Source organism: Bombus vosnesenskii, unplaced genomic scaffold, assembly GCF_011952255.1.
Source record: "Bombus vosnesenskii isolate JDL3184/JDL3185 unplaced genomic scaffold, Bvos_JDL3184-5_v1.1 scf7180000013273, whole genome shotgun sequence".
Taxonomy (NCBI): domain Eukaryota; kingdom Metazoa; phylum Arthropoda; class Insecta; order Hymenoptera; family Apidae; genus Bombus; species Bombus vosnesenskii.
The window spans coordinates 2,505,888-2,527,710 of NW_022882931.1; the positions used below are offsets into that span (position 1 = coordinate 2,505,888).

Sequence of the window (21,823 nt, forward strand, 5' to 3'; positions counted from 1 at the left end):
AACTCATTCCACTGGGCGAAATTGCCGACTTTATTCTTCGTCGGTTCTCCTCTTTCTCTGCCAGCCCAAGAATCACTGTCTATCCCTATTGCGCTGGGATTTACCTACTTTCCGGTTATACATCGCGGGTTTCAAATAGCCAAATCGGTTGTTAACGTCGGTGGATTAAAAATGCTCGAAGCTTATGTTGTCAATATGCTTGCCCGTTTCGAAGAAATAGAATTAACCCTTTGGCAACGTGATAAGACAAATATAGTATTAATAAATTCCTCCTTAAACGACCGATTAAAAATTATAGTATCGTAAGTTAAGATTTTAAATGTTTCAATGTTTAAAAGGATCTCCGATTTAGTATCATAATTAATGAGATTTCATTACTAAATAATTTTATTTTTTGTCGCGATACGTTTTCATGTCTTTCCAGAAGTTATTTTCTAATTATCGATTAGATAATCGGTCAGAGGATTGACAAGAGCGATCGACTTCAAATCCCACGATTACTATGATAGCGATAAAACGGTGGAAATTTGAGAAATTTGAGAACTCACTTAAGGAATGCTTGATAGTCTTCACAAATAACTTCACAGCCTGGCCACTTGCAGACCCCATGGCCGTACAGGGGATGAACCTTGTCGTTGGAGGAAACATCCAGCGGTTTCTCGTCCAGAGGAGTGGTTCCGTTCATCTCCGACCGCCGACTCGACACTGTCGAATTGAGAAGTCCTGCGATAGTCCGGAAACGAACGTCGCATTTTCCAAGTACAAGCAAAAGAAAGAACAAAAAGTATGTGGAAAGGTGGTAAGAGGAAGGTGACGAAAGGGAACGATATCGAGAATACGAAGGGAAATTCGACTCTCGATCGTTGATGGATCGTGGAGAATTTCTGTTTACCATTGAGTCCAGCCACGGATTTTGGAACGTTCGAGTTCTGGTGGGTTTCCGGACCATCCGATGTGTCCGATTTCCACATTGGTAGACCTTCGCCAGGTTGAAGACCTGTCAAAAATTTCGCACATATTTTATTAATAATCCTTTGAATACTTAAAATTACAAGAATTCTAACAATCTAATACTTAGCGAGGAATATAGAAAAAATTAAAGTGTTTTGATATATTTACCCCGTATATTGTAATGTGTTATTTTGTCTGGACTTCTAATAAAGTGTTTATTTATTTGTTTAATCGTTTATTTAACGATCAGCTTATAGGAGCACAATTATACGTGTAGGTAAAATGCGTAATCATTCTACGCGAACAAAAGCATTTCGTCAAAGGAAACAAAGATTGAAAATTAAATTACGTATAAATGTCTAAAAGATCGAAATAGATCGATTAAGTGCAATTAGCTCACGCTGATCCACGAGCTCCAGCCTTGAAAACAGAAAGAGCCATTTCTAGTCTTGTTCGTACGACATATGCATCAAATATTTAAAACTATGATAAAAAAAAAGTACAAAATAGTACAGAAAAATAGAGAATTAAGGAAATGGCATAAATAACACGTACAACGTGGAAAGAACATCACTTCCCATCTTTCGTTTGCAATTTTTCCTCAAATACTACAAATTTATTTCAAAGCGTGAATTTTCAAATCGAAAGCACGAAGAGCATACGTGAACGAGGTTCTGTCGCTTTCCTGGCCCTATTATTCCACCCTTCCTCCTCGGTTCCTGTACGCGCGTCAGAAAGAAAAACATGGTCGGAACGAGATCCGACGCAACCGAAACACTTCTGCGCGGAAAGTTTTGCCCAGGGTAAAGTAGAAAATGAGAAAGTGCAGAGGGAGGGAGATTACCTGACGGGATGGTCTTGGGGTTGACCCGATGGATTGTTGTTTAAACGAAGCTTCGACATTAGCTTACTTCGGAAATTACGCGTTTTACGTATGTACCTAATAAAATTTACTGTAGCTTTGCTTACTCTTAATGATAGTCTCTAAATGTTCAAAGTATAAATTGCTTTTAGGAAGAATAACACAGAAGTTTCTAAACTCGCTTTAGTTTTCAAATTGCATTCTAGTTTCAACAAAGAAGAAGATTTCTAATATTTTAAGTAAATCTCTAACATAAAGTTTCGAATGAAGAACGATCCTTTCATATTTTCTACTTATTGGGAGAATTTTTTAAATACAATATGTTTAATACAACTGTGCCATTGCATCGAAAACGATTGGAAACATGCAACAGCATTAAGAAATTCTGTTCTATCAATTCTAAGTTTATCGATGAGTTCACTGGCAGACTGTGGAAATAATTTTCTCTCATTTTCCTATTCTTCTTTTCTTTCTAATATTGTAACTCTCTAAAATTTCTACCATAATTAATAATAATATTCCTACCTGAAGAAGGATTGTGACCCTGAAGACCCAGACCCTGTTGAAGAAGGTATTGGCTCTGCGTAATCTGTAACTGCTGTATGAGGCGTTGCTGTTGAAGCGCCAGTTGTTGAAGCGGCGCAGACGCCTTCTTTTTGTCAGCCGTTTGTAGCAAATGCGTCTGTTGAATGACATTAAGCTGCAATTGTTCCTGCAGTTGCTGTATCGCCTGCTCCAACTTCTTCCTACCTAGCTCCGCAAACTGGTGTTGATGCTGTAAGCATTTCGACAAACAGCCGTAAATTTGCTCGTTAAAATTCTCCGCGATTTACACACCTTATAACAACACTGGAAAACGAGGAACTTGTTGGGGAAAAAAAATTTCACGTTGGAGGAAAAAGAAAAAAATTGAAGGGTGGAAAAGTTGCATCTTGACGCTGCTGAATAAATCTCAGACGCGGATAATTCGCAGGGGGAGGCAAGAGAAAGACAGGGGGCAGTTGATGAGTAGCCAGAAGACAAACAACGAGACACAACGGCTGATGGCGATGCTTAATTGCTTACCTCGTCCCCTCTGCGTTCATTCTCCGTCTTTTCTAAGCCTGGAGGATATTTTAAAACAAACTCACCGAAGTAGGCACGCCTTATAGTATCATAGTACAAACGAAAATTGCGCCATTAACGAGACACGACAAGGTTTTATTAAAGAAGTTTTATTTTTTCTCTCTATATATAGAAATAGTAGATGTCACCTCATGATGACAATGATCAAAGAGCGCTAAATTCTCGGTAATTGAGATCGTCTTTCGCGCGAGCTCTCGCAATAATCTGTTCGAGTGGACTGTCTAAATTTGTAGAGTAAAGCATACCGGTCAGGCCAGGCCGCTAAATAAATATTTGATGCCTCTATCGAAGCTATCGAGCCTGTGTGCGAACCTCGTATGACGATATGTATTTGCGTTAAAACGTTCTTTGTGCTGTTTATGGGTAACGTGCAAGAACGGTTCCACGTAGATATTCGAAAATTATCGATATTAAAAAAATTCAAGGAGTAAACACTGATTATAGAAAGTGTTTCTATTCTTATTTTCTAGTAGAAGGTCCTTTCATTGATTCTACATTTCATTTTATTACATTTTTGCGGTCGTATGGAACTACTAAATGATACGAAAATTGATACATTTAAATTAAGTAGCTGTAAGAAAGTGCTACGATAAAGACGATGGAAGTGCAAATAATTTTTGTAATCACTGTGCCAAAAGCATAATTACGTGGAAATTCTTTTTTCCACGCAAACGTTGATTGGAAGATAGAGACACTGTTTGCTGAGCATCGAAATTCCCAGGTTCGCTGGACGCGAACGCACAAATTTCCAAATACCTTTATAATTAACATTACGATAAAATTCCTCGATGGGAAAGTTCGAGAGCAAAAAAATATTGATAATTCAGGAACGCGATGAAAATTATAAAATGTTTGGAAGTTTCGAATAGTTTGAAGAGACACGTTTATTTGAAAATGTCGGTATGAATAACTCGAGACATTCTTTCGGAGGCTGTTATCCTCTGAAAGGTTGTCCGAATGTTTGTGTAAGTGCGGTAAAGGACGAGAAAGAAGAACGTAGTCCATCAAACGGACGCTTTTTATAATTAAAATTATCAATGGCCGTTGGAGGGTGATAAAAGGCGGTCTGTTTACCCGGCGGAGTATCTGGAAGATGTTTAACTATGCCAAGATGCAATGCTTGCTCGGTAAAAAGGACAAACTTCGCTAATGTACTTTGAAGAAGCGACACAATAAACTTGGAAGGATCGACCTATGAAACTTGAGATTCCTTCGCTGCAACAATGGAGGTCCGAAGAATGGAATACTTACGTCCTTTAGAGACGAAAAGTAGCCAAATCGTTCCTGATTGGACGCATGCTCCGACGAAGAGTCCTAGAAGAATAGAATCAATCTGATGTCAGTCGATAGTTGATTGACGTAACCCATAAAATATATTACTTCTAATAAGATTTAACAACACATCCTTATAGAAGCTCAAATGCGAAATTAAATACAAGTATTATTAAATATTCGATATCCTTGGTCTACACGATTCATGTATTATCTTGCTGTACTTAATCCTTCTGATCTTCCAATAATTGATTAAAGGAGAAATTTAATCTTCTAAATATAAAAACTTTTACGTAACAAGCAAAAATTAAGTAAAAGTGAGTAATAACCAAAGCACGTGCAGAGTATTCTTAAATATATCCGAAGAAAACCACAATATTTAGCCAGTCAAACAAATCTCTATTTAACTTTCATTTCTTTAGGTGTGTCCATAAGATTTGAAATCTGCGTAAACATTCACAGTCTAGCCATAACAACGTCAATCCAATTTACAGGAACTTAATTTTAGAAACTTCACATTTTCCAATAACTTAAAAAGGTTCCGTTATCATGGCGGACAAAAATATTCCAAAATCTGATTACCTGATGATGTTGCTGTTGTTGTTGCTGCAAATAGAGTGAGTGTTGCTGCATGAATGATTGCAGTTGAGTAGGGCTGAGTATGTGTTGTTGGAGCAGCTGTTGCATCTGATGGATGCCGCTAGCCGGGCTGAGCATCATTTGCGGGGGGTTTTGCGAGGGTGGTGCCCCTGGCGGTCCTCCTGGTGGAGGACCTTGCGAAGGATTCGGCGGCGAACCCCTCTGAGGGGCCTGTGGACTTTGATGAGGACTCGGTTGGGGACCAGGCGCCCCCGAACTCGGCTGTTGCGATTGCTGCGTAATGATAGGTTGCTTTTGCTGGGTCATGGGTGCTGCTGTCACTGTGTGTCCAGCGGGACTGAGCTTTCCATTGCTCTGATACTCGATCGTGAGTTCCTGTTGCTGCTGCTGTTGCTGTGGCTGTTGTGGTTGCTGTGATTGTTCGGTCACGCCGCCACCTATCTCGTTCCGGTTGTTCTCGCGGCTACGTACCGACAGCCGATCTCGTTCTCGGTTCTCGCGTTCCCTCGACGAGGGAATACTGTCGCGTGGTTGCTGTTGCTGCTGCTTCAGGGCTGCAAACAGCGAAGTAGCCTGCAATACGAAAATGGAGATCGAGAGCTCGATCAAAGTCGGTTGCGAGCTGTCTCTGATTTTGTTTTCTTTTCTTTTTTTACTTTTTTTTCAATAAAAAGATTGATTGTTTCATAAAAGTTAATTCTTTCTATCGAATTTTCCAGGGGATTTTTACAATATAGAAATTACATTAAAGTTACTTTGTGATACAACAACGATACAAACGATAAGTTTTTGGATTAATTTAAATTCGGTGTTCGTTTAATAAGAGATAAAGGAGTTTCTGTTTTGGCGACACCGCTAGTTGTACGAAGTCAAACGCGAGATAACAAGAAAGGGTTGCTAGAGATGGTTGTTGCAAGGGACGAAGAAACCGGGCGAGAACGAAAAGAGGGAAGAAGAAGCCCCGGGGCGGAATATTCATGATATAAATGCCGTGTAATGTGCGCGCGTTAAACTTCCACCGTGTTTTGAGCAATATTGATCTTATCTAATGGTATTCGAGACGTCTTGGTATCCTTCGTCATGATTGGTTGGCTTCGAGAACACCGAGATGGAAACTCGGTGTTGTCTGAATCGCGTCGACTCCAATCTTCTTACTTTGTTGTTTACGCAGCGAGATTTGTTTTATTAAGTTCTATCATCAAGTAGATTGCAGAGTGTAAAGGCGGAACATTGTGCTACTGGTTTCGTCTTCCGCTCTTTGTTAGTTTCTCTTCGAAATGGCGTGGAAGGAACCAGTTAATTCAACGACAGAAATTCTTGAAAAATTTATCATACCTAAGTTTATCATACAATTCAAAAATTGTATCATACGTTGCCACGTAGCGTTCTTTCTTTCCTTTCGCTTTCTTCCCTTCCTCCCTTATCTCCTTTTTTTATTTATATCCTTCTTTCTCTACTTCCTCCCCTACCTTTTAATTCTCTTTTATTTCTTTCCGTCTTTTCTTCGCCTTCTTATCTTCTCCTTCCTTTATCTCTTATCCCCCATTCTTTTCCATCCCTTCTTGCCTTTCAACTTTACATTCCTTTTTCCAATTTCCCTCCTTGCTCTTCCATTCCTCCTTTAAGCGGACCGACGCAAAAGGAGAAAAATTTTGTCACATTTACGGAAATGTAAAACAAACGTATCGTAATGTAACAGAAACTCTTCGTCGATAAACCTCTGCAATATACTTATTTAAAAAAAATCTACGAAATGATCTCGCGAGCAAATGTAACCGCGCCACATTGAATTTATCGTTCGATTAGGATTAATCGTTTGGATGAATACCAGCCAACAATGGCTCGGCTTCTTTTTCCTTTCCTACTTCATCGTGTTTGTAGAAATGTCCTCGACTTGTTTGTAAGTTGCATCGGAACTTGTTTTCGATTTCTCGAAACAAGCAAACACGCCTCTGTCGTGCAGAGGCTGTTTAGAATGCCTGTTTCGAAACCGCATCTCCGCGTGGCCTGGAGACGATTCCTGACGAGCAGAACAACTGAGAACGCATAGTGAATCCCGAAAACTAGCGTCGCGATCGAAGGTCGTTCTTTGGTGGACCACAGGCGCGCGCGCGCACTTTTCGTAGAATGGCAAATGCGAGCGAGAAAGTCAGAGAGAAAGAAACAGAGAGACAGAGTTCCGTCAGAGATAAATTTAAAACGAATTCCTTTCTGCTCTGCTCTGCCGTTTTTCTCGTTCCCAGTATGGAAAGTCAGCCTCGCGATTGTTTCTTCGAGCGTGAAAAGCGAGTGTGTCTCTTGGTTGATCCGCGAGTCCTATGCTAATCTTATTTGTGTACGATTACGTATGTTTATAACATGCAAAGAAAGTCCCGACGTGGAGGCGCAGGGCGTTATCAGTGTTTAGTCAGGAGTGGTTGCGTTTCGTCTCCGAAGTTCGAAGCGGACCGACGCGAAAGGAAAAAACGCGTCGTGGAAAAACAGAGGAGGAGTCGCCGTTGGAAAATCCACGCTGATTCTCCTCAGGAAAGCTCGTCCTGTGTTCCCGTCCGGTTCGTCGATTTACGCACGACGTTTCTCCGTTCGACGGAGACGAAATTCCACGGGAAAAGAATTTTTCGAAACGAGGTCCCCGAGGAGTCGGCTCAGTCGCCTTGGAAAAAACAATAAAAAATGATTCGAGAGACGAGGAGCATGAGCGACAGGGCCGTTTACTTAACGAAATTAATGAAAAGCAACGATCGGCAGGAGGTTTTAATCCACTTTAGCCAGAGACGCACCGCCCCGCCTAGATCGCGATCCTTTAATTCGCTAATTAATACCGAGCTCGTTTCTCCTTCTCTTATTCATCTCTCTTCGCTCTGTCTCGCTTCGATTGCTTCTGTTTTAACGAAGAAACGAAGAATCTTGAACGTCCAACGTCGCCGTGTCACCATAGGGTGAAAGGGGTGGAAAAATCGCAGGCGAAACGAAGTAGAGGGTGGGTTCAGCCCACGAAAAAAATGGGGGCCAAGGGGGTGCGGAGTGGGGTGTAGAGGGGTAACGACGAGCAAGCTCGACGTGTGTACACGAACGGGGCCAAAGGAAAAAAATATAAGGGTACAGAAAGAATGAAAGTATAAGAGCCGACTTTGAAGGGCCATCGACTACAGATAAGAGGGACTCCTAAGACTCTTTTAAGAAAAGGTTAAATAAAGGTCGGGGAGCCGCGCTTGTTGTTGGCTGTTCAGATTCCTTCGACCCCTTTCCTTCCCTCCCTGGCCACCGTAACGCCACTTATTTGAATCCCGAAGGCTCCTTCGACTTCAGTCCCGGCGCTGCTCCACTGCTACATGGCCGTCTCGTCGTCGTCACCAGACCTTCATATCTTTTATATATTAGGATTTTCACCAACCATCCACCCCCGCGATCCTTATATATATATATCCGTATATATAGATATATATTTCTTGCTCTTTTTTTTCTCTCTGTTTACTGTTTGGATTTATTCCAGCTCCCCTGACCTCTCCCTACGCCCCGAGAGAACCGCACCAAACTACTGTACGCCCCCGCCTAGCCTGTGTATATGAGTTCTCCGGAGACCTCGGTTTCCGTCTTTATACTTTCGATTTCCCCCCTTTGGTTGAAATCTCTTCGATTCTCCCGCTTCGTCTTCCGCTTCATCTGTCTTTGAAAAGCGTTGAAACTATCCGTGGCTGCGCACAGTGCCGCTCCCATGGCACTCGTCGTGAGTCACCCAACATTTCGTGAAATATACGACAACCTGACGCGAGCTTCGTTTCGATGGCGAGAAGTAACATTCGAGGTTGCGGCGATTGCTTGTTTATTTGAATCGAGACGAGAGTGTCGCGAGGAGAATACCATTCGGAGATTTGTACTCGGAATCGAAAGATAATTTCCCCGCGAATTGATATGTCTGAGACTATGGTTACGGCGGATACGTGTTTGAGGGAACTGCGAAATAAAGTATCTGAAAAAAGATGTAGCTAAGATGTAGCTTGTGGTTACAACGGAGGCCTGAACGAGACATTTGAAGATGGAAATGAATATACTCACAAGAATATTCGTTCCTTAGTTTCATTACATGAGTACATGGTTAATGTTCAATTCTCGATAAACAAATTACTTATTTCCACAAGTTCGTTGATTACAAGAAGATGACAAAACTCATACCAAATTCCAAGATAAATTTAAAAAATAGCGTCTTAATCACTTTCGCTGCTTTTTAATTTATCTAGTTGATTAATGTTCAGACAAATTTGACAGAACATTGTAATCATGGGGTCTTCGAATCTATATACTGATTGTTCTGGCGTTATCAGAAGCCTAATTTTATCAGGAAGCAGATCCGCTACGATCATAGCCTAAAAGAGAAGAAGTTTGAGGAGAAAGGATAGTTTCGCGTTTGGGACAGTGGAATTCGATCAATTTGAATTCAGTTCGACGGAAATCGATAGGGTATCGTGAATGTTCGACTCGTTACGTTGCCACGGTATCTGGAATGTTTATTTAGCGTCGTTTTATACGCGCCAATTAAACTGCACGCACAGAGAGTTGCCGTGAACGTCATCGGAACACTTGTTACAGGAAAGAAATAAAAAAACGAGGAGAGAGGAAAAAAAAAAGAAAGAGCGTTGTCCAGGGGAAAAAATTCGGCGATTTGCACTGTCGATCCGTTTATTCCACAAATCCGAATCGGATTTACTTTCTAGTTTTCCCTCACGTTCTATATTGAACATCCCTTTTGGATCTGTTAACCGTGATATTTTCATAGCCGCGATACGCCATAGCAAGAATGTTCTATTATGTATGTATTGATTAAAATTCCCGCTCGGATCTCTGTCCATGGACCGAGAGCGTACTCGCTGTTTGATTGATTTTTAACATCGTAATACCGAACGCACCCGGAATTTCTTCATATCGCAACGTTTTTAATCGGTCGCCTAAATTGTAACCGATGAAAAAGGAGATCTACCTGTCTCGCGTGTATGTTTTTCCTTCTCCACTTTGCATCTATTAAAACCAAATTTATTCGGCGATTCATTAGAATAATATATCATATATATCACATGTCTTGGATCAATTATCAGAAAAAATGAGAGAAACGAAAGGAACTTTTATGTAACAACGTTCAAAATTTCATTTTCGATTATAACAGAAGCGAGACTTTCATTAGAAACACGACCTTCGTCTATGTTTGTCTTTTTATAGGAAAATTAAGACATGAATCATTTTTTATAACATCGATTCCACACCATGCTATCATCTGGCTACTAAAATCAGAAAATCCAAAAAACTTTGTTAAAATTTGACACGTTTGACCTAAGATATTACAATTTCGATGAATCGCTGAATAACTTTCGTTTGACCTTGTGAAACTAATCCAGAAGTAAATGATGTTTATATAATATATATAACACGGAAAAAGATACAGTATATCCAAAAGAGAGTATTATAAAAGAATCACTATACATTCGAGTTTCCATTCCTCTAATCGTGTTCAAAAAATATAAATTTGCATAAACGTCTGCAGTCTGGCGATTAAAATTCGAGCAATTTATCGAAACGCACAAAGTCATTTGCCCGAACAGCGTCGAAAATGGAGCAGCGCCTGGGGTACAAAACAAGGGTTGCGCGGAGATGTCCCCGTCTCTCGTTTCGTATTCACGTCGACGGCCAATCAGAGACGCGTCTCTTTACACCCGCCTCCTGTTGACGTTTGTCATAATATTTTAATATTAAATCGCGTTACGACCAGCCATGCGTTCGCATAATCAGACGTTACTCCCTGGCCGCCGTTTATATACGTGCGACTGTAAGTCTCTCTCCGGGTGAGAGCAGACCGCAGTGTGAACACACCGAACAGGGTGAACGAGAGCAGAGAAGTAAGAGAGACGAAGGACGCGACACGGAGAAGGAGCACTCGTCACCCCTCGTGCAGTTCCACGTGAAATGTGGAATACAAATTACTCCGAAAAGTCCCTATTCCCGGTCCCGTTTTCCGTCATTCGTCGCGGCACGCAGTCCCTATGAATTCGTCGAATAATTCAGAATTAGAGAAACTATGCGTGTCTCTTTGGACACTGACGAGTCTTTCGAAAGACACGTCTGCCTCTTCTTCCACTATCGCCGATTACTTCCTTACCCTTATTCTATACCAAGTTACTAATTTCTGTGCCGCTTCTAGCTATTCAAAAGTTCAGACACGTCTGAAAATTCTAACCAATCCTAGCCATATAGTAAGAGGTAAGGACATTCGAGCCATCTGAGCTTCAACATCTTAAAACTCGATCTTGAACTTTGCACAAATTGGTCAAATTGTGTATTACGAAACACCATTAGTTATTCATACGATAATGAAAGAATATGGTATATTTGAAATTCAATAAAAAGAAAAAGAATATATCTATGGTACGGTTATTTGAGTCAGTGAGGAAGTACTATATACGTAAGAATTACTAAAACATTTCACAATTTTACTATTTATTCCGCTACTAATATAGATAGCTTAAAAATTGTCTTTGAAAACCGAATTTAGCAAATTACTTAGCTTGACACAAATAATCCTACCTTAGCCTATAACGATTTTCAGATCGATAAGAAACACGAGCAAAGATTAAAGAAGTTCAACGACTTGGACTAGAAAAATAACTCGATCGATCAACAAATTGATTAACCGATTAATACGAAAATTTCCCAGAAACCCGATGGGTCGTAGCTATTCGATAGAAACGAGGACATCTAAATGATCCAATGACTTTGTTCGAAAAGGATTCTGCAATATTGAGAGGAATTAACGATTCTGGGAACGTCTGCGTTGGATGGACGGGCCGGTCCAGCGACTAGGAAGAGATCCATAGAAAAGAGAAAAGGGTGAGTAAGCCTGGTAGGGGTAGTAGGTTTCCTGGGACGACTCACTAGCCAGCTGGATATTTGGAAAATGGCTAGAACCAAGCGGACGGAATGTCTCTGGGCTCCATCGTTAACGGCCTGTGTACATTATAGATGGTCCCGTGATTGGTTCGTCAGCCTCTCAAAAACTCCAGCTCCCGTCGTCGTAGTCGTTCCTCCTCTTCTCGTTCCGTGTTGTTACCTAGCTTCGATTCCCGTTCTATCGTTTCGTAGGTTCATTTCAGCTGGCCCCAACCAACCACCCCACCTCGACTGCCTTTCACCCCCTAGACTTTGTCTTTTTCCAATCGTCAATTGACAATGTACAGAGGCGGCCTTTCACGGGTATCAATTAGTAGGATTCGCTCGACGCTGATGTCCGTACGATCTCAGCTTTCGATCTCGCTTTCAATCCCCTTTTACCTTGTGTCAATTCGACTGCTCTATCTAATAAAGAGATCGACACTATCGGTGAATTTTTTATCGCGCAATTGTGAGCCTTTCGTTCATGAACTGAGATATTCTCTTTGGTAAATTTTAGTTTTGGTCCGAAGTGTTCTTTTCCAGAGGAGAACTGCAGCAATGTTCGAATTTTTTAATAGAATTATCTTAAATTTTATCAATATCGAATACTATGAAAGTCGCACGAATATTCGTTATATTATTCATCGTATTAATTATTCGTTGTTTCAAACTTTGAATATACGTGATTTATATCAAATTTCTTTTACTTTGATATGCTTCATTATAATTATAATCGATAGAAATTATTAGCGATTCTGGGATTCGTGCTTTAAATCGATGATACAGTAAAATTTAGTCCTATCGTCTCGTCAAATTTTCAAACTTTTCAAATATACCGATCTAATACGATAAAAATTCTTTCAGTAAATTATACGCATCCTTGTAACCACAAAAATAAAGTCAGCAACGCAGAAACCATAATCGTACGAGCGAAAGAATGATCACGGTAAAACGGAACCGGATAGAAGGAAACAAAGATTGGGGCGGCATTATGCAAGGTAAACGTTGCCAGAAGTATACCCTTTCCCGTAGGTATCCGCTGTCTGTATGTACAAGAATTAACGCATAGAGGTTGGGAGTGTCGCAGCTGGGTAGGCGAGATACAGAAGGTCGGGGGTGTCCAGAGGCAGAGAGCGCGTGGCGAAAGAGCACGAGAAAGGGGCGAAGGGGGTTGGAAAATTGGGGAGAGATCGGCGGAGGGTGAGAACGAGAACGGATAACAGAGGAAGCTGGGACAGAGGGTGCATCGAAGAGAGTAATTTCGGCATTCTGCGGGTTTGCTTACATCCACCGGTTCAGCGATTTTCGTTATGCGTGCACCGGTGAACATGCACCGTTGTTTCTCCACGGTACACAGTTAGCCTTCGAGAATTTTTCCTTCTTTCTTCACTCTCCGATACGAACGAACGAAATGTGACTTGTGAAAGTATTTGAACATCTACACACTCGATGATAACATAGAAATCCTTCATGCGTGTCTTATATAAAATATTTTGAAATTCCATTAACACTAGAATGAAATGAAGGCTGCGACTATTATATGAGTAAAATTTGAAACCAATTTAAAAATGTATATAGAAGTTACAAGGCATTTACTCTAAAGATATGTTTAATGGAAGATTAGCGTATGACATGTGTAATTTAAACATATAGCAGGTGTTAAAGATGGTCCCACAGAATATTGAAGTTTCTTAATACGATGACAATGGACTGTTTAGATACTTTTATGATTATGACGTTTCGTATAACACACATAATATATTCGAACATTTTTGCAAATTGGGTTGTCTCTCAGGAAGTTCAAATAAATAAAGTCGTATTGTATTTACCTGTATTCAATAGTGTAAATATTTGCGCAAGTTAAATAAAAATCCAAATTCTTCTGAAATCCGATAGTCACGATTTATCGAATAACAATACGAAATAGTATGTTTTTCGTGATTACTCAATTTCATGCTCGATGGACGCAAACTTTATTCCATTATCCTTTCTCTGGCCTCGTTTACCGATAGATTCTCTCTACCCTTCATCCCCTCGATGACAAGCAGCGATAAAACGCGAAATATTTTGTTTCTTCCCCCGTACGCTGCTAACTTTCGCCATTAGCCACTCTCGCCCCTTGATCCCCCCTCTGGTTTTCTCTCGGGGGCGAAATTTCCGACTTGGCCCGTCGAAGAAAATGAAATAAAGGATGTATCTGTTTGGCGTAGCCCATAATTTCCCTGTTTCTTGACCCCATCTTCTCTTCCATCGTCGGAGGCCACAAGCACACCGTTGCAAGCCTGTGGGCTACCAGTCGTTAATGAAAATCAAACAACGGAAAAATTACATCCACTTGGTGGTAACCGTGCGTCCTACTCTTTTCCACCCTTGAGACTTTACAGGAGAAAAGAGTGGATAGGGCGCGCAGGGTGTTAGAGGGGTTTGGAGAACGGTTTTGCCTTAGTCAGCTTTCCCATTTCTCCACTGCATCAGCGGCCCAGCCAAGGTTTGTACTCGGGTAATCGCGCAATTCTTTCCTCGTGCCTTTCGCTTCTTCTCTTCGTCTTCCCGCTATTAATCATCTCGCGCGTCTCACGCGGGAAGGAAAAAAATTACGAGAGCTGCTGTTTTTAGGACAAAGGATCTCGACTTTAAATCGAACTTTACCATCGTGGGACATGCAGCTCGTAAGATTCTATTTTTCTTTATCCTTTTTTTCTATTTTTTTTTCTTCATATAATAGTAGACGCATAGTAGACGCAGTGCAGGTTTCTTCTTCTTGGTGTGTAAACTCTTAGTTCCTAGATAGGAGTTGAAGAGCGTAAACGTCTCAGAAGAATCGTGCCAAGAGAGAACGATGGGAAATTAATATCGACACGGTTTATACAAACAGAAGACACGTCTGGATAAACGACGGTTGTTTTCTTAGAACAATGTTCGAGGCCCCTTTGTGCCGGAAACTGGTGTCTACGCGCATCCTTAGGCAATCGCCGTATAACCTGCGCACCGTGTTTTACTTTCGTTCCGGTTAATAATTCAGTATCAATTAGTGGCCGGTTGAATTATAAAAGAACCTTTCATCGTTCCTCGACGTTCTGCACTGTGGATTTCGTTGCTTCTTTGCCAGACAGCGAAAAACAGGGGGTAGCAACTCCAAGTCTCGCCACGTCTCAAAACTTCTTATACTCACAACTGTATTAATCGCAACAGCAATCCATCGAAAAGAAAATCTGATAAAACTGAAATATACTTCAAGAAATAATAGACCATAGTACGCGGTAGAATTTTGATTATCCGATCTCGTTGTAACTGATCTGCGTTTTAATTGACTATACTTCTGTTTGGACGAGAACGATTGACCAAAAAAAAAAAAGATCACTGACACATTCCATAATCATTCTTCTTCGTCCAATTGGACATTTTATCATACATACATATATATAAACCTACATACAATATGCTTTCATACGTACATAAATAAGAAACCTCTTATTCTTTCATTAATAATCGACAGATTAATGATAATTGATAAATGCATAATATTCGGATTCAGCGATCAGAAGTTCAGGTCCGTAGGGGCCAGGAAGCTGTACAGATAGAAACGCACGAACAATACGTGGTACGATTTAGAGGCCATCGATGCCTTTTTAGCAATTCAGAGTTCAGAGTTTGCCGTTTCGAAAGAGAGAGGAAAAGAGAGAAGAAGGAGAACCAGTCGGAGAAGAGACAGAAAGGAAGGCGGTGAATAATGGAAAGTAGCGAATTCCTTTTCTGCTAGTCGCGGCCAGACGAGCTCCATTAAAGTCCCTAAATCCCCGACGTACTCCGCCCCCCTCGCGTTGCGCGACTCTCCCTCTTCTCACCCTCTTGGTGTCCCTCTTCGTACATGGACGGATCATGACCAAGCATACGGGCGTTCGCTTTTGCTCGTAGACGCATATTTATTCGCAGTCCATTTTGGTTTGTTTGCACAAACGGGAGAGAGTCCGTCAGGCCGACGTCGGACCTCTGTTCTCCGCTTGTGCCATACGGTCGCCGTGTCTGTCTCGCTGCTTTTTTTCCACCGCCTCTCGTCGCTTTCGCATTCCTACGCTTCTCTGCTCACTTCCGGTGCTCCACGAGTAGATATCGCAAGGGTGATCGTCACCCTCGTCCTCGGAATATCTTGTTTCTTTTCGAATCCCGGCACCCGTCGCCTCTTCCAACGAGGACTTTGTTCCTGTATTTGTACGTCCAGACATTAAGTTTCGTGTCTAAAATATTTTGTCTCTTGACATTTGACAAAAGTATGTCCAATCACTTTGTGAAGAATCGTGATATTTTGAGGATTCTTGATGTGACAGAGTATCTGTCAATTTTGTCGCGACAAGAATTCACAATCTTTCTGGTGTCTCCTTTAGATAGAAACATGAAGTTTCTTGCTTCGAACTTGTACTTTACATCTTTTGATACTTAACGAAAGTATCTCTCATAATTTAATACAGAATTGTGGTAATTTCCAGCGTTCTTCAAATTCTTTACACGACAGAAGACCAAATTTGCCGCGATGAAAATTAAGAGTCTTTCCGAAAGCTTCTTCGCGACGAAACATGAAGTTTCCTACACTTTCGTACTTTGTATCCTTTGATACCTCACAAAATGATTTCCATTCATTTCTCAAAGAATCCTATAGTCATTTGTGCTATTCTTGGAATTCTTAACGCGATAGAATATCAAATTTGTCGTGGCAAGAATTAAGAGTTTCTCCAAAGCGAGCTGGAGGCTAAGGCATCGGATGAAATCGCGGTTAAAAATTGTACGCTATTATTCAAGTCCCAGAAGCGAAGCAGTTCCTCTGATGATACAATTAAGTCCGGCAACAGCAGATTTTCCGACTTGGAAAATTATCCGATATTTTTCACGCGGCGGGACGCGAGGGTACGCCGCTGGATAGGGGACGGTCGGAAAGGGGTGAGAAAAATGCCAGGTTGTTCGGAGCTCAGGAATTAGGAGGACGACCGGGGAAATGTCGAGAAAAGTATAAGGCGACTTTTAAACACCACGAAAGGGTGGTCGCTTGTTTTACTAATGAAAGTTCACGACGTGAACTGATGGATCAGGCCAGCTTGATTTATCGCGAAAATAAAGCTCGCCGATTAAAGCAGAGATTTCTGCAGAAATGAAAAGAACTCCGCGTGGTTTTCTGACTAGAAACGATCTGTTGTACATCCACAAAGAGACCAAGCTCGATTTCTTCAAGCAGAGTAGAGGTTTCGCTAGTTTACATTCATTTATCCTGTCACCCCTTCTCGTACTCTTACGACGCCTTAACGCCCGATTCTTCTTCCCTCTCTTTAATATCGACATTAATATTCAAGACGGCGAACGAAATGAATATTAAACACAGTAATCGTTTTAACTCTAGTCCGGTGATAATGTTCGGACCTCCGAAGATACCCGCATGCTCTCACCTCCGGCGGTTAATTTATTCCTCCAATTTCTTTACGATCGCGCACGATTATTAAATTACCAATGAATCCGACGAATCTCTAGAAAACAATTCACACGGCCAATAAATTTTACATCGTTTCACCTAACCTCAAAGACACGTAGCATCTAGCCAATGAAATACGAATTCCTTAGGTTGAAAGAATTTCCATCGACGATGTTTCTAAGTAAATCACGTCTCAGCCGGGAAGTCGAGGAGAAAGGAAGCAGCAGAGGGGATGGTTCCCCTGTTTTTCCTCGCTAATTCGCCGGGAATTGCGCGAGAAAGGAGGAAGCGTGGTCGCGAGAGGAAGGCTTGCTCGTCTCGGTACACGAAAGTCACATTTGTATTCCGTCAGCGAAGCCAGCGGAATCCGGGGTGCGCTCTAAGATCGCGCCGGATGAGGTGCTTTAAAAAGAGAAAAGGAGTAAACGCGAATAGCAGGGCTCGAGGGTGAAAAACCGGGAGAAAAGGTGCCGCTGCTATCGTCGTCGTTGGTCCGTGTCTCGTTTGGAACAACGGAGATGTTGGAACGGGCGACTACGAGAAGGGGGTGGCTGAACAGGGGTCGGAGTTGCAGGCGCGATCTCGCATATTTCATATGCAAGGCGCCTGTTTTGCTTGGCCCCGGCAATATTATTACCATATTTTTCACATAATGCGTCCGCGTGTATGTCTCTTATTTCACGCGGCAACCAACCACCGCGAAAAGGATCGTCGCGGAGTCAAACGAAAGATCGAACCTGGCCCCGCGACCGGGCGTCTTAACGTCTTATCATTCATTGCTCGCGCTGCTGCTTTTTATGGGGGCTACAAGCGTCGCGGACACCCACGATGAAAAGTTTATACGCCGTGGTTCTGACTTGGAAAGAGGCGGCTTCTTGGACTCTGGCGAGGGTGTGAGAAGTCTTTAGGAGCGAGCACGCGAGATATATGAAAGCTGAGATTCTTTGGAAGAATTTGAAGCGCGGTTTTTGGTGACATAAAGAGACGCGCGAGTAACATCATAGTATTGAAGGGGACAAAATATGGAAATCGATTAGTTTCAATTTTTATTTGCATGGAACGGGGGTGAGAGACGTTTGAAAGACTTAAATATAGAAAAATACAGCGACTCATGAAATTATTTGTACGATTACCGTAGAAAATTTTTATAAATTTGTCATGCGTGTTATATGAAACTGTGATGAGATACTACTATCGTGATTATATCGATAAAATTTAAGACCAATCATCTGAAAATGCGCATAAGAGTTACGGATTATTCATTACGAACATATGAATAGTAGTCTGAAACATGGAATTGGTATTAATGATTGTTCCAATAAATATTTTGACCTATTGATGTAAGGAATAATTGATTGTTAAAATACCTTGGTTATCTCTCCGAAGTGTATCCTTACGATAAATATGTCATAAATTGTATATACATTTCCAGATTCTTTTCCAAATGTTTCCAATAAATCTATAATAATCGTGCTTCATTACAGTACTATGTAATAGCTAACAGAGGCACGAGTAATATCATAGAATCGATTAGTTTCAATTTTTATTCCTATCGAGGCTCGTTCAAGCGCGATAAGTCACAGTCGTCCAGTGAAATTCCCCGTCGCGTGTAAACACACCTCAATTAAAGAACATGCACCGTGAGCTATGTATGTACTCTGGCTGAACAAATTATCACGAACACACCCCTGCGCACAATGCTAGATATATTCGAGCGCTATTTCGTTTTATGCCGTTCAAAGCTTCCCTGCCGCACCCTGTAAACACGGTTAAACTTTGTTTCATAAGAGTCACTCGAACGTTACGCCCGGGAGAATAAAAAGCTTCAATTTTTTTCCTCTATCTGACCGGGACATGTGTTTGGTCGCGTTTCACGTTGTTAATATCAAACATCGGTCAACAAAGTGTCCATGTTTCATGAAACATTTTGTGTCGATAGAACGAGAATCAAAATTTGTCCTGTTCCATCGGCCATGATATTTCATTGTGAAATTTTTAAACTACAACATTCTATTTCTCCGTTAATAAGATTTACCAATGATATTCCAAAAATGATTTCCCGAGGTATTTATTTAATATTATCGACGTAAAAATCTGGCAGTCTACGAGTTATAAGAAAGGGGTGTTACTATGCCGTTCTACAAGGAGAAGGCTCGCACCTCGAGAAGCATTTTTCCCCGCGAAAGAGGGCCAAATAAAATTTTAGAGTCGCCGAGAACTGTCGATACGATCGGGGGAAACGCTTCGCTTTTCAATACAACGGCCTGTGTATCCGAAACTACCGGCTCACCCCCTTGTTCTTACGTGTACAACGCGCGGGACCTATTCGTGTGTAGATTCCAGAAAATTATGGCCGATAAAGAAACAAATTCCGAATTCCACTGAACCGGGGCGTTATAAACATTATTCCGCTTGTAGCAACCCCTTTTTCCAACCCGAACGAATCGTCCGATTCCTTCCCCCGAATACGATTTTCGAGTATTCCAAGGCGAGTAATAAACAACGCGAGATCCCACGTATATATTTCCAAGCGATTAGAGACGCTTCGCGCAGATCCATTCTCACAGCGCTTTTGTTTTGCACGAAAAATTCAATTTACAGGACTATCTATTCTGATGAATTACTGGCTTTCCATAGGGCACTGATAATTAATTTATATGGCGACACGAAAAAGGAAGTGTAAAATTAGTGGTTGAGTACATGGATATTAATAATTTTTATGCTAGAAATTATTTCCTATATTGATGACAGTCACCTATTATTTTGTGTGATACATTATACTTAGACTACGGATTTTTATATAACGTTTCAACGATCTCTACTTCTTTAATTCCATTCAAACAGAAATTTATAGAGTTGTATAAAATCTAAATAGGGATTCCAGCTAATAAATATTAAAATAGACTACGATGAACTCTATCTTGGATGCTTTAATATCATACTATATGGATTCAGTATCTTTTTACACTTTGAAATGCCGTATAAATATTTAAACGTCCATAGTGTAGTTATACCAGATGTAACTCTGTTTCCTAAAAGTATAATGTTTCTTCCTACCGCTTCTAAACACTTTTCACCCACACTTTTAAAATTTTTTAAATGTTACATTAACTGAAGAAATATAATTTATGCAACCGAATCCCAGGAATTTCTTAAAAGAACCTTTCCCTATTTAACAAAAATATTTAGATTGGATGAATATACCAATCTTTACTTATATCTTACACACCAATTGGTCAGATAAAATTAAACCTTGGTAAATCGTGATCTAAGAGAGCAGCAACGTGATATCGAAGAGGCAGGTAGAGCTGTACGTATTCGAAATAGATATCGGGAACAATGGTACGGAGGAGCAAGAGGGCAGCGAGCAAACAAGCAAGAAACTGTTAATACGGAGAATCGAGCGAAAATTCCGCGTTGCGTACAAGTTCGGCAATGTGGGTCGAATTGTTTGTACAAATCGGCCGCGTTTCTCCACGTTTGTACACACTTATGTACACCGTCGCGTCGATCTGCGTGCTCTCGCGAAGCACAACCGAGCCGAGCTTCGAGATACGTGGGCGTTGAAGACTCGCATATGGCCATCCCCTTCTTTCTTTCTCGTTCGTTCAACGACGTTGCCATCCTTCCAAGACCAAGCCACTCTATGTAAATAGTTGTGTAACGCGGTATAAGAGGCATTAAATAAATAATAGTCGTACGCGGTCCATGAAGTTGAAAGGAGAGCGCCGCCCGTCGAGAACAGATGTGTCAACATTCGTCCTGATCGTCGCTTCTTCCTTCTTTTTCCTCTTCTTCTCAGTGTCCTGCTATCTTCTACTTCATTACGGTTCGAGTCGCTTCTTCTTGCGATTTTTGATCGCCTTAAGAGATGTTACAAAGTACAACAAATTATTTCTGGATCGAGAATGGAGGCTAAGGACATCGAAGATAGCAAAGATAGCAAAGATATCAAAGAGTTATTTAAGAAATTGGTACAGTGCACGGTTGATGTTGATAGTAAAGATACTAACGATAATTTGTTGTAATCAGAGAGTGTTTTGAGGAGGATGCGAAAGTAAGAAATATTTCAAAGTGCGAAGTATCGATTTCAAAGCCTGCTCTTCTATAAACATGCGTAACATATACATGAAACTTCCAATATTTTTTCCTATTACTATTGTGTCCTGTCACGTTATATTTCGGACCAAAAGTACACGATATTTTGCACAAACTTTAGAACATTTTCTTCTAGATCACAAAATTTCTCTTCGTTTAATACTTTAATATTTTCATATCATAATTCGCATGAGAGCTATCTACAGTTTTGCGAATTTCGAACTTGAAAATATCTTGCCAAATTTCAACTCCTATTCGCGCAACTCCTACCCACTGTTCTACTCGTTCTAATTTTTTAATATTTTGATATTCGATTACCTTCTAAATCACATATCAATAACGACAGCGTTGTGAATTCAAAAAAGCAAATGTCCAAAGTGAAAATGTCGAACTGTTAGGGAAAGTCTACGATCTACGGAATGACCGTGACAGAGTGGCGCGACCATTTCGAGCGTTCTAATACCTCGTAGACGCTTGCTCGCAGATTCCGTAAGGGGGTAGTTTATATGCAGGCTACGGATGGGTCAGCATAGGGGAGATATATA

General features: G+C 41.0%; 1 protein-coding gene across 17 annotated transcripts in view; it reads right to left on the reverse strand.

Moving 5' to 3' along the window:
• The window catches only part of LOC117231781 (forkhead box protein P1-like), a 245,733-nt gene that overhangs the window by 19,041 nt on the left and 204,869 nt on the right, over window positions 1-21,823 (reverse strand). For 12 of the 17 annotated variants that reach the window (XM_033490540.1, XM_033490536.1, XM_033490529.1 and 9 more), the window contains 5 exons: window positions 4,793-5,383; window positions 4,190-4,252; window positions 2,339-2,588; window positions 893-997; window positions 549-723 (listed from right to left, as the gene is read on the reverse strand). In XM_033490540.1, coding sequence (XP_033346431.1) covers window positions 549-723; window positions 893-997; window positions 2,339-2,588; window positions 4,190-4,252; window positions 4,793-5,383 — 1,184 coding nt within the window. The remainder of the gene's footprint in view (window positions 1-548; window positions 724-892; window positions 998-2,338; window positions 2,589-4,189; window positions 4,253-4,792; window positions 5,384-21,823) is intronic. The other 5 variants (XM_033490530.1, XM_033490528.1, XM_033490537.1 and 2 more) reach the window with 2 other exon arrangements.